Below are 13,956 nucleotides of genomic sequence, written 5' to 3'. Positions count from 1 at the left end.
TCCTTTCAATGATGCTTGGGAAGACGAGGCTAAAACAATGGAGAGCTATTGGAAGACGTCTGTAGCCTGTTTGGAATTTGAATGCTTAGAGGCATCCTGTGAATACAGCCCTTGTTACCATTTTGTCGCCAGTGTGAAGATTGTTTCCTGAAAATAGACGTTAAAAACATAGAAATCATCAGCACTCTACACAGCTGACTAAAACCATTACTTATCTAAATGTAGAACTATCGAAACCCCAGCTTCCTGGAACGCAATGTCAGCCGTAGAACTAAGCCTTGATCGTATTTTTGATCCTTGTACACGCATTTTCCAACAAAACTAGTTTTTGACAGCAGTTTAACATACAGTATCTGCTGCTTCTACACATCTGTGTGCAAAGCAAAAGTCATGCGTTTTAGGAAATTACAGATGCAAGTGTGTCACTATCACACACATTCACAGCATTGGCCTAATAACATAACTGATAAATGTGACTTTTAAAGCTCAATGGCTGCTTCACTAAAATATCATTCTCATTTCAGTCATTCCAATTAGCAACTGACTCAGCTCCTTTTTATAAAACTGTTATATAGAGATTAACCCATAAACGCGGGGGTTGTATCAGAAGAATTGTCACAAATATGGCTTTATTTACTCCAAACATGTTGAAAGTTAAAACTAGAACGTGATGACAAAAATATTCCTCAGATATGGCAAAGTAGGATAAAAAAAAATCTTCCTGAGAAACTACAGAAATAAGGGAAAAGTTAACTTCCAGCACAGTCAAAAAGATGAGGTATACAAAAAAAACCCAAACAGGTGGAGGTGTAACTCCAATTTACCATTCAGGTTCCCCACAAATCAAACTTTGGAACCTTTAATGCTGTAGACTTAAACAATGGTGAACATTTAAATTCACCAACAGTCCCAAATAGTGTTTTAATTCCTGCAAATTACAAGTGAAATGGATGGAGGTGTAACTTCAAATTCAATATATTACAAAAGGCACAAAAAACTATCGAAGCTGGAAAGGGACAAATCAGACAACACTACCTGTTTAAGGTAAGCTCATATTTCAACCACATTCAGTCTGTATGTACTGATGAGAGCAGTAATACAATGGAATGGAAACAATATGTTGCCCACGGTTACGTCATTCAACAGTTACCGGTAAAGGACATAAATAACAGTAAAAGAAATTATTAATATTTGCCTGTCAGATTGAGCAAGCAACCCTGCTAATGCAGAGATAAGTAGGTCTCCAGGTTTATCATTTTTGGTGACTGGCAGTGCACAGAATACCAGAATCATCATCTGAAACATTAAATATTAAATTATTACTCCATTTTATTTCCTTCAGAAAAGGAGCCCTCAGGGGCCCCAGTACCTGAAAATCTGAAGTCACAACAGAAGGCACAATGAATAAAGAGGCAAGAATGCTACGTTGAGGTACTCCTATTTGAAACATTGTTCTTCTAAAATTGAAAGAAAACACCCAAAATGGAAATAATAAATATGACATTTAGTAGGGCTGTGTTTAAATTTACACTAGGCAGTCAGACGTTTCATTGCAATCAAGAGACTTTCCCCTCCACCATTTAAGACTCGTGTGCAAGACTGATCTTTATGGTTTAGTAGGCTTGTGTGTACACATCCTTGGAGTGTGGCCCATTATTCATCTTCAAAATGTGTCATTTCCTCACTATGAATCAGTCATGTACACGCCAGTACTGTCACTGTCACACGCTTTATCAGACGTCGACTCCATCAACAGTGTACAAACCAAAGTAAACTGTGAGCACATCAGTAGTATTTCTTTAGCAGGCGACAGAGAGCAGAATCCAACCCTACAGTGCGCCACCATCTCAGTCTTTCAGCAGGTATTATCATTAGCAGAGGGGACTCCTGATCCAGCTGTAAAGTGCTCAGGTATCAGTGGCTGGAACCACGGCGACTGTTGTCATGGCGCAGCGGCAGGTGTGCGACGAGGTCACGTGCGTTTGGGCAGCAACCGCCGGTTCCACATGCCACGCTTGGAGTGATAATGGTGGAAGAAGTTCCTTAGGTAAATCCTTTCCACCTCCATACCTGCCTGAAGGATCCTGCAGCACAGAGGAGATGACAACTGGTATGAAGGTTCAGCCCATTTTCGCTCATTTTATTTAGATTCAGATTTAGACGACCACAGGTAAATTCCAGGCAGGTTTCTGATGCTACACCTATACTTAAAGATTAATTCAAAATTACAGGCTTTTCTTTGCCGAGACAAATCAACAAATAATACACATCCAATATTGTTATTGCTTTGTAGGAATATACCTATCGAGGAGTTCCCAGTCTTCTCCACCCCAGCGATCTGTGAATTCACGGGTGTTCATTCCTCCCACTTTGTCAAGATCTGACTTGTAGATCCCCAGTAGACCAAACCCGTTCACTTCCCAGTAGCCTGAAACACAGAGACATATTTCCATAACATTGGCCATGACACTTCTAAATCAATCCTTTTTTAAAATCACCTCACATCAATTAAAATTGCTTATAGCACCGTGTTCTTTTGTCATTTTTCTTCAAACAATGCACCTCTTTGTTAAACAAAGACAACATCTCCAGACAAATTACACCACCTATAAAGAGTTCTTCTAATCTCTTTATTTTTATTAAAATATAAACCATCCCCCTCTGCCTCTACCTTTGGCCTCTGATGGCGTCGCCGCCGCAGTCCAGCCTCAGCACGATCGGAGCAAAAGCCATGTATCCCTCCACACAGTGCTTCCTGATGGTATCGATGATGGATGGAGGGAAGTAGATGTGAAGGTCACACAGAAACACAATGCTGTGGTCATCCTGAGGATGAGGACACACATCTATTTAGGCTCCAGTGAAACACCTGTGACTTTCAGCCCCGTGCCTTATTTCCGTTGGCTTCAACACTCACGTTTATAAGGTCGATGCCTGCTTGCAGACCAGCGGAGCGCTCAAAGTTTCCACTCAGCTTCACATACTCGTATCTGAGGGATACGCAGGTGTATTAACCGGATAGAGGTACTTTTGCTCCAGGACAAAAGAGAATCGCTTGTACGTACCTGGGGAGCGAGGATTTCTCCAGAGCCTTCCTCACATCCATGTCAGTGCTGTTGTAGTCAGTGATGATGAGGTTAAAGTTGATGTCTCCAGTCACTCGAAAGAGCTGCTCCATGTCAGTAATCAGCTGCTGCACCCACCGAGCCTGGTTTTTAACTGACGCAACACAGATCAATCGTTTATTTAGAAATAACGCAACTGGAGGCGGCTTTATGTCAAGCGTTGAACAAAGCGCTTCCTCTGCTATGCTTTCACATCTGGGTATAAGAGCTAAAGCCCCTGATGGTGGCGCTATAGACCAACTGATAAGAGACTGACATCACATTACTTATTAGGTCCAAGTGAAGAAGACCATACCTTCCTAAGAGAATAAACTAATGTTCTTCTAGACCATTCTATTACTCACTTGTTTGACTTTTAGAACACTAAATGGATGACCAGGACAGATGGGTCAATTCACCTGTCTTACTTTAATCACCAGATTTCTTTAGTAAATTTCACCACCATAATCAACAATTTGTTCCTGAATGGAAAGAAAACTTTTAATTTATGCCTGAAATGCACTTAAAACTCAACATTTACTTCAAGGATTGCGCAAGCGTAATTGAGTATAGTTGAAATGTTGTATTATTAACTTCTGCTTATTTATGACGCATCGTAAAAATGTGATAATCAAGCACACGAAGGGACAGTCCTGATGATTAGGACTTAGACTGCTCTGGATACAGACCATAATGTACTGAATTTATCATGACCACATTCGAGTCAACTCACGCTTCCTGTCAACCTATAGATCCTCTCACGATGTAATGCAGATGGAAATAACAGCGTGCTGGTTTGCCGTGTTAAACACAGCAAATGTCACGTGTTAGTCATGACTGTGGTTTGGACAAATGCACTCACACACACACACTCACCGAGTGTGTTGTTCTCGATGTTCTCTTTGTTTAAAAACCACTAAGCTTGATTACTGTTATGTCAGCAGCTGTCAACAGCACAGTCTATTTAACACTAAACACTAAAATTAAACAGAAGGTAAGATGCAGATTGTAACAAACAAGGTCTCAGCTGGGTCTACCTGGCACTATGAAGTGGACCGTCGCAGCCGGATACCAGCGGAAGCCCACCGGATTGCAAAGCACCTGCTGTGGCTTCACTGGTCCAAAGCCGAAATCCTTTCCGGGGTGCCTGCTGTAGCGAGTCAGAGCGTAGATGTAATGTGACAGACGGAGCAGCTGGCCGCGCACATCTGTCAGTTCCAGCTCCAGCAGGTATCGGCTTCCCTGGACGCCATCTATTCGCTTCACCACGTTAACTACACGCACCAATGTAAACTGCCTGCAGGGACCATGAGAATGGAAAATGAAGGTGAGGTGTGCTGCCTAACCCTCGTGCATGCACTCTGATTTGTTTCTATAGTGAGTATCAACAATTGGGCATGCTCAGTGACGGTTAAATGTAGTTTTTAGATTAAAAGATTACCATAGAATGTGTAATTACCATTTGTGCTTTTCATTAAGTTTTTCCACGAACGCCTTGACGATGGGCAGAGCATGACTGGCTTCGAGGAGCAGGTTGCCCGAGACGTTGCACCGCAGGTCGATCCAATCGGATCGATGCGCCTGAAGGTCCAGGTGGTTGACCTGGAATGTCTGGCTCCAGTTGACATCAGTATCAAACACAGGTGGGGGGGTGGGGTCCTCTTCCTCTGTGCCTTTGAAGTCATCTCCTAGTGACCACACAGAGTCTCTGCCACGCTTCCTGTTTCCTCTTTCGTTTAAACCCCCGTTATCTCCCTCCTCTGCCCATGCTTCAAGGTCTTCATCTCTTGGCTCTGACCATTTATTCCCATTTTTTTCTTTATCCATCATCACTGGATTGCGGATGCCGTTTTCCACATCCTTCTGTAGAGGCACGTTAATCTCGATCTCTTTTTCCCTGAGATTTTTCCTGGCATCTGTGTCCCTCTGAATAAAGCTTTCACCTGGCTGACCTCTCTTAAGATTGACAAGGTGCTCCTCTTCCTCCTCTTCAAGCTGAGGACGCTTGAGCTTCTGCTGGGCTTCTATCATTTTCTGGGCTCTCTGGACGTGACGCTGTCTGGGACCGAGGCGCTCTTCTGCTCCATTGATATGATGCAGCTTATTGCCAAATGCTATCACTGGTTTTGGCTCTTTTGCTGTCTCTACCTTTGCTCTTTTTGCTTGTCCAAAGCTTCTCTTAGGTTTTAAAGGCGTTATTATTTTAATCTGGTCCTCTATATTCACCCTGCTGGGGTTCTGTTGCAGGTGCAGGAGGTGTTTTGAAGTTGGTAGTATGGTTGACTTCACAGGCTTGGCAGGCCTCTGTGACTCAGCCTGAGGTTGTGAGACATTCTGAGTGACGTTAGTCTGCTTTTGCCTCCCCTGCCATGTAGGCCCTGCACCAGTGGTGTTCTCCAAGGTGCTTTTAAAGTCATTGGTAAACACGGAGAAAAGCTTCCGCCTTCGCCTCTGAACATAATCATCATAGTCATCACCATAATCTGGAAAATGTGCATCGTCTTTCTTCTCCGGGCTGAGTTCTTTTTCTCTGTGATAGACGTCATGGGCATAATCGCCTTCTAGCGCCGACTTCCTCCTTTGGAAACCAAAATCTAAGATTCACCACAAGAAGCGAGCGAAGCATTAAAGCTTGACACACATTACTTTTATAACCTTAGACATTATTTGCTCTGTTTAAAACTGAGATTAATAATGAAACCATTCAAAGGCAGGTATAGCTCATAAATTGGTCAACTTATGAATTGTATAAAATACTTAACTCCTGTAAATGCTTTTTAAAGGTAAAAGTTTGGGAGGGAATAAATCTTTGATTCCCTGGTCTAAGGAGCTGACTTTTTTATTTTTTATTTTTTTAAACTCAAGCAAGACATCAGGTCCTGGATGTCTTGTGAAGGAAAAATGGATTTTGAACCCTCCAAAAACTGAGAAGTTTGACAAAAAAAGACAAAGAAGACAGAAAAGTAAAAATACCCCGGAGTGACTTTCCTTTTCCCTGCGACGGTTTCTCAGGACGGTCTAATCTCATGTATCTGGAAAAACCAAACCTGAGGAGCAAAACACAAAATATAATTTAGGTGATAAAAATGTCAAGGTTTAGTTGACATGTGAGATTAGATGTGCAAAAATAACTTACATTTTCCTATATAATACGCTTATATGTAATACACATATTGCCCATAACTAAAGCTAATAACTGCAATGCGTTGGTTAAGTCCGATTGGCATCTGCTCCGACAAACTCCACATTTGGAACCAATAAAAAAATTCTGTGGCTCACATCTTCATGTAGCTGGGGTTCTCTGGGTAGAAGCAGCTATTCTCCGTTTCCATGTGTGTGAGTCGCGTGAAGTCGTTGGGGTAGATGTAGGACATGTGAACCTGGAAAATCAAGACAACACATGCTTACTGATTGTTAATAAGTGCTCCTATAATCAACATCTGAACAATATAAATGTTTTTACACCAAAAGAGCAGAAGTAAAAGAAAACGTTCATGATGCAACAAAGCATATTTTTGATCTTTCAGTACTATATTTTATGACCCTAACCCTAATTTTATGGAATGTGTGGTTTTCAATGTGTGAAAAGAAGACATTTGGCATGGGTGCTAAATGAATGACAGTAAGTGTGAATCAATAGCCTGTTATCTAAGCATGCAAAGTGTAAAAACAAAAAAAAGGAATAAACAAAATAAATACATACAAATTGTAGTCCTTGGTAGCGCTGCAGAGGAAAGTCTTTAATTGTGTAGCTGGGTTTGTACACGCAGTCGGGCAGAATGCCTTTTAGGAAGCTGCTGTCAATCAAAGGCACTGCAGACAAACAATGATTTCAGATTACGTGCAGTTTTTCGGAAGGAAATGTGCTGTGCATCATCTTCATTCTCTGCTGGATGTGAAACTGTCTCACACCCTGGTAGAGAGAGTCTCGCCGGTCTTCCCGTTGCGCGTCTGTTGTTGGACCCTGCTGTTTTGCGGGGGACTGTCGGTGGCTTGCAGTTGTCTGTGGTATGTGGGCAACATCAGTCAGCAACAGTGCGCTCTCATCTGTGGGAAAGTCAAAGACAACAGGAAGTGGCGCCACAAAACGTCAAGTTCTTATATGCTGTTTTGCTTTTGAATGAATCAGATTGCAAAACTGTGTGTGGATGTTTGTCGACTTACCGACATATAGGGAGATGTGCTGCGAGCTAATCACCGTGAACCTCACATCGTGATAAAGGAGCTGCCACTGTGTGAAAAGATAAAGAACAGCATCGCTCTTGAGGCATAAACACAAGAGATAAAAGCAGCACAAATTGAACGGTGGAGACAACTGGACAGCAGCGAGCCCAGCCACTCACTGCCACTTCTACATGGTCCGTCCCTCTGTCGTTTTGCTTGTGAATGATTTCAAAAAAGTACCTCCTCTGCATGGACAGCCTGTCAAGACAGTAAATGAGTCAGTTAATGAGTCATAGATTATAATAAGGCCTGAGGACCCATAACTGTGTGTTTGCATAGCACCGTTTTGACACAAATCCAATTTAAGGGCTGAATGTCAGCCCAGACTACAGAAACAAAAAACTAAACCAAGTTCCATGTTGAGGGCGGGTATATCACCACAGAGAAGACATTAGAGGTTCAAGTGATTTTTCTTGTTGCTCAACCACTTGACAGCAACCTCACCCCTTATCTCACTCGTGTTGCATTTTCCGTTTAAGTACTGATGACTCAACAATAAAACATTCCACTCACAAAACTGGTTTAGAGGTTTGGCTGGAGTATTTGGTGAACTCCCCGGGAGCTGACCATTCTGCGCCGGTCTATAGGAAATGTAAATATTAGTCATAATAGTCAGGATGGAAACAAAACAACGCCCGAGTGGAACATACTTTTCCAACATATGCCAACATCTCTACATTAAGGGGAGAGTCATCTGTGCTCAGCCACAATTCAGAGTTGTCATCAGAGCTCAGCGCAAACACAAATTCTCCTAAAGGCAGAAAATCTGGAGATTAGGATAGAACGGGGAGGCAGAGCAGCTATAATAAAGAAAAAATGGGGAAATAAATCAACACACCATTAGCGTATGGATGTAGATAGCCAAATATCCTGAGCCCGTAGTTGGTCCACTGTGGAGAGACAGCCAACTTCTGCACAGTTGTCCGGGACTGGAATTAAAGCCAGAGATCAGCCATGCTGTTGACACTCAGCGAGACATAAGCAGCTAGGACGTAGGTGTAGAATGCACCTCTGAGTGAGAACCCTGCGAGCTTGTGTAGGGACACCCGAACGCATCTCAATGCACCCAACTCTACAGTAAGACACTGCCACTATTCTTCTTCTTCTTATTATTATTAATACCTGTAATTCTTAATAATATTGTGGGCTAATTTGAAACTAGACTAACAAAGGTTAGACCAAAAATGTGATGTACTACACAAAGCCCATTCCTTACTTGAACTTACTTAAAATAAAGAGGTTTATGGGAGGCTAAGCCAGTTGAATCTGGACTCCAACATCAACTGTTCAGTTCTACCCTGTCAGAGACACGGGGCTAATTCTCTAATTGCATTTCAACCATTTTGCACACACTTAATATTATATATTCTGATATGTATATTCTTCAGGTCCTCTCTATGTACAGGTAATACAAAAAGACTTTGTCTATCCATTTACCTTGGAGAGACGAATAAAGGAATCTAATCTAATCCCATTATAAGCCTGTCTGTCAACTGAAAGCTCACTCAAATGAGATATGTAGCATTGAGACAAATTCTTTTTCAGCCTGCACATATTTGAAAAAATTCAAAGATTCAATGCAAAGTTGTCAGCGAACGGTAGCGAGCACGTCGTGTCTCTTGGACAGGCGAACAGGCGTTCGACTCACATGAGGATAGAGCGGGTAGTGCATGTTCCTGCGGAGGTCGACAGCAGAGCTGCCACACCAGTCCTCAAACACGTGCAGATTCGCTTGTCCTTTGTACTGCAGGAAGTGGAGAGGGGGGAGAGAGTGTTGGTTCTGTGGTTTGGCTTTCCCATCAGCACCAGAACAATTCACCATCTGGTTTCAGCGCTCAGCAAACAAAAACCAACAAACACACACTTCCTCCAGTACAGCACCACTTGACAGAACAATGAGAAATCGTTGAGGTCACATGACCTGTGTCATTGAACAATGCTTTTTGGAACAGAAACCTGCCAATGGAGTTTTTCCATGTATTTTTTCCTGAAGACTTATTAAGTCATTTTGCTTTTTTACACAGAATACCAAATTTATTTATACTGGCAGAAATGATATCAATTCACTCATTAATTAATTAAATATATTCCATCCCTTTTGAAAATAATAAGACAATATTTGGGTAAATTGACCTGTGGTTCATCACAACACTTGCAGTGCATATAATCTGCATTTAAAATTTTTCTCTTGCTCAAGGAAATATGTTTTCATGAGTGGTTAAACTGAGGGTTAATTTTTAATATGACCCTGAGTAAAAAAAAACCAAAAACATTACATCGTTTAATTATTTAACCAGCACTTCGGCCATGTCTGGTCAAAGACTTCTTAAGTGGGAGTAAAGCCAAGAAATTCAGCCTTTAAATTTAGTATCTAGATGACTAATAACTAACGGACACACAACTGGGATTACTGGGATTTCTGGGACATGTTCTACAAACATAAAATAGAAGGTGCAGCAACTGGCAGAGGTGAATGTGTGTTTAGTTTGGTGTGAATGAGGTGGAAGCTGCTGAAGCTCACTCTACTGCAGGAAGTAGTGTGTACACAGACAAAATGGGGCAGTGGGGACGGGATTTTGCAAGCCCAGGCAGGTTATTCAGAGTTCACAAAAGGTAAGAGTTTCACGAGCGAAGCAGAGTCTCTCACACACACACAACCACACACACACACACCCACCCACCTCTGGTTTCCAGGTTTGTTGAGCATTAGTAAACCTCCAAGCAGTTGAATCCTCCACAGAATTCACTGGTTGGCCCCTCCTGACCTGGAAACACACACACACACAGACACACACACACACACACACATACTCAGAATCTTCATCTTGTTTTCCATCACCTCCCCGTACAAACACTTGCATCACTATATTTGTTAATAGCGCTGCCCCTACCCCTTCATCGGCCGTGGCTCGTCTCCAGCTGCTGCCGTCAGAAGTCATACCTGAGGAAGCAAAAGAAAACAGGGCAGATCAACACGGGGCAGGGACAGCAAAAACATTCAGTCGCCGAGCTGAAAGATGGCATTCAAAATCAAATGTTTGCTAGCTTGGCTTCTTCACGCAGGCAAAACAGTGACCTCCCAGGCTGAGCTGTGAAGGTAAGGGCACAAAAACAAAACCATCGCCATTAGTGCTTTGTGCCAAAAATCATGAACAGTCCTATAAAAATGAATTCACTTGTGGCTCTGCGTGCCGGGGAAAACGATTTCTATTCCCGGGACGACAAGACGCGCCATTTCTGCCAGGTTTGTGTTGCAGGAACAATGACGCTCAGTGTCCCAGCGGAGTTCTGCCCACTCCCCGTTCCGAGCGAGTGCAGATGACCCCTGAATGTGACACCTCACAGTCACAAGCTCTCAGTGAGCCGCCAGGGCAGAAGTCCCCGAAGGAAAGGAATTGCCATTTCTTTAACATACTCCATTTCAAATTACAGGGTGCCTTTTAAGAAGAGAAGCTCCCTGGACTTTAACGAGCCCGCACTCTCGTTGGGTGAGTTGGGGTTACGCTGCCTGTGAAATCCAGAGTCTGTCATTATCACCAGGGTGGAGATCTCAAAACACACACTCTTTAGACACAGGGGGCTAATTTTGGCAACCTGTGTAATACTAGAGCAGCACTTAAGAAAAGAAAGACAGCAGTATTTTTATCTCAAACACAGATGTTTCCATCTTGCTTGCTCACATTTCTCCTTTGTTTCTGGATATTATTTTAGTTGTGGGATGAGCAAAGGCTTAATTATTAGAGGCCCTTGCACATGTTGGGAGTTAACAATGCAGTTAACTAGAATCCATCTGAACTCTGTCTCTCGTTTAACAAGTAAATAATTCTTCAAAAATGTGGGAGAAAGTGGAATTAGGAATTGTATTAACTGCAGCACATCATACCTTACCAACATGTAAAAAAAAAAAAGAAATCCAAGAACAGACGGTATAATGCACTTCCTCCTCTACGCTTTAGAATTCATGAACAGGTCACTTCGCTTCTGCGACGTAATAAGGAAACCTCAACTTCTGCAGGCAGAACACCATAAATATGTAAGAAGAACTAGGCCTGTCCCAATGTTGTAGACTGATGTAATTTGCAAGGTTATTAGTCTGGCATTTTCTTTATTTTAGATCACCTTTTGAATAGGAAATTAGCAATACTCTGCACCTGATGCAGCCCTGCTCTGAAAGTATTTTTCCAGATTGGAGTTGCTGGATTTTGCCTGCAGCGCACTGGCTATTTTTCCTTTTTTTTACAGGACACTGCTGCATCCGTGCAAAAGATGGTTAAAAAAACAAACCAATACATATCACATGTATTATATTGAGCCATTGGTTGGCCATATGTAAACATGTGATGCTTGGTACACTGCCAATGTTTAATCAAAGCCCGAGTTTGAAGACTCCCTAAAACACTGATATCTTGACAAGGATGTGCAGAGCATACTAGTCATACAGCCATCTGGGTCATGCCAGGAACTTCATTGATGTTTTTAAACCACATCGCCAGATGCACAATATACACTGACAGATGTGAAAAAACCCAAATGTTTCAAGCAATTTAAATGTGCCAAAAATAAAATCTAAATTTAAATGTTTTTTTTTTCTCCACTCCTAAATCAACAGAGCGAAAACTGAGACTGGCAGACGATTCAGAACCGTGAGGTCTCCACAAAATGCCAAATAAACTTTATGTTGATTTAAAAAAATGATGTGCATGTTGTGCCTCACTGGAACCAAACACCTTCACATGCTGCAAGTTCTGCTCAACTCCCACAAAACACCCAGAACAGTGCCCACAACAGTGCCTTCATCGGCATTTGTCACACTTTGATCCAGTCTCTCGTGGAGTCCTTCCCACTATGATGGGGGGGCTGCAGCCAAGGAATGTTTGAACACTGTAGGTGAGCTCTCGAACGCACATCCCGGGCATGTGTTTGCTTGTCAAGCTTTGTTCCAAGGCGCTTGTGCCATGTTTTGTTTTTAATTCCTCCCTTGTGGATTAAACACCAAATGGCACATTTCCTGTGTTTTTACCCTCACCCGTGGCAGTGCTGCGGTGCGTCCCATTATCTTTACTATCGGTTGAGAGTGTCATGCAACAGATGTTAGTTTAGGGCGCAAACACTTGAAAGCAAAGGGCAGGATATTTAGTTACCTGGTGTGAGAAGTGACTTCCTTCTGTGTGTAAACCTGCAGTATGACCTCCCCCAGCCCCTCTATATTTGGCATTAAAAAGCATTTTTGTGGACATTGGCTTAATTTAAATGTGGCCCTAACGTCGACGAACCTCTGGTGAAGTCAACTGTTGCACGCTGGTTTAAAAATGCATTAGAAAATGGTACTTGTGAGTTTAGACAGGTGGGTTTAGTAATGCACACAAAAAGAGCAGCACAGCTGTGGTAACATTGTGCAACATTACATTAAAAGCAATACAATTGTGTCATTTGAAACATCTGATTCCATCTTAGAGTAGTTGCCTCAACAAAATTAGAGATAATGCGACTATGCGGCCTTCTGAGATTTGCTCTAAGGATAAATTTGGTTATTGAACATCTCATTTGAGTAGTCAAAGGGTGAAAGAAGTGAGCTCAATGCCCGCTGGCCTCTTTTATTGCCAGTTTCTCCTCCGATGGTGCGCTTAAAAAAAAGACAAGACCAACCTGACGCCTTATCTATTTATTTGTGTCCTTCGATGTAAAAATAAGATGTTGTTTGTTGTCGGTTGCAATAGTTGCACTAGGGGGTAAGCAGACTAAGCGATGCAAGACTTTGAGAAAAGTTTAGGTGACCAAACACTTGTTGAGCGAGGAGCTCCAACTTACTGGTGTCACTGCTCCACGCTTTGGAAGCGACCATCTCATGGTAGACGGCGGCGAGTCCGGCCAGTAAGATCGCCAGGAACAGAAGATGTCTGGTGTTCCGCCGCAGTTTCTTTAAGGGGAAGAAAGTCGCCATCATCGTAGTTTTCGGGTGAAAGCTCCTACAGGGTCATCGGTCGGATCTCCAGCGTAGTTCTCAGGAGGGGACCGACCCCCACCGAGAGCGCGTCCGCTCGTTCCCAATGGATGCGCACTACCGGCGCCCTGGGTATCCACCACAGGCGCGGCCCCTGGTGGCTTTCATCCCACAGAAACCCCGTCGTGACCCGGTTTATCAGGCCCTCGATGCTGCGGGATTTCGCTCATTCGAACTCTGCCTGGGCTTTCCAGCCGTCCCGACCTCCACTCTGTTCGCAGCACTTGTGAGCGTGCACGAAGATGCACGAACACCCAACAGAAGAGTGAAATCTTACACCGCCTTTACTCCAAGCAACTTCTTGAAAACAAGCGGAAGATACCGGAAACAAGACAGATCTGCCTTTAAAATAAAAGCACGAGGGCTACTAGAACAAAACTAGCTATCACTTACGTAAAAATTACCTAATATATTAAGGGTCTTCACGAGTGAAAATAATTTATAGATGATCCAGCAATTGTAAACACAACGTAATATTGATGTCTTTAAACCAATGTCCTTTATTTTGAAATCAAACGGAAACACTATTTGTTTACACTTTTACCTCAAGCGCTGAGATTGGAAGGAGGCGGTGAACAAGGGTGGCAACGAGCAGCATTGGCAATGGAAACTGCTTACAATTACAAT

General features: G+C 42.7%; 1 protein-coding gene across 1 annotated transcript; it reads right to left on the bottom strand.

Annotated features, from left to right (window-relative positions):
- Positions 1 to 610: 610 nt before the first annotated feature.
- Positions 611 to 13,622, bottom strand: b4galnt3b (beta-1,4-N-acetyl-galactosaminyl transferase 3b). Its single transcript, XM_057051532.1, is given in 21 exon segments — positions 611 to 2,084; positions 2,302 to 2,428; positions 2,672 to 2,693; positions 2,695 to 2,826; positions 2,918 to 2,990; positions 3,066 to 3,219; positions 4,142 to 4,401; positions 4,564 to 5,698; positions 6,078 to 6,151; positions 6,384 to 6,484; positions 6,808 to 6,917; positions 7,017 to 7,151; positions 7,269 to 7,335; positions 7,448 to 7,526; positions 7,842 to 7,909; positions 7,979 to 8,079; positions 8,167 to 8,257; positions 8,977 to 9,072; positions 10,010 to 10,093; positions 10,220 to 10,269; positions 13,137 to 13,622. Coding segments are annotated over 21 exon segments (3,207 nt in total). The 5' UTR covers positions 13,273 to 13,622; the 3' UTR covers positions 611 to 1,972.
- Positions 13,623 to 13,956: the final 334 nt, after the last annotated feature.

The sequence above is a fragment of the Takifugu flavidus genome, chromosome 13 (genome assembly GCF_003711565.1).
Source record: "Takifugu flavidus isolate HTHZ2018 chromosome 13, ASM371156v2, whole genome shotgun sequence".
NCBI classification, from domain to species: Eukaryota; Metazoa; Chordata; class Actinopteri; order Tetraodontiformes; family Tetraodontidae; genus Takifugu; species Takifugu flavidus.
Note: the sequence above shows the minus strand (reverse complement) of the source record. Positions and strands in the feature narration are given on the sequence as shown.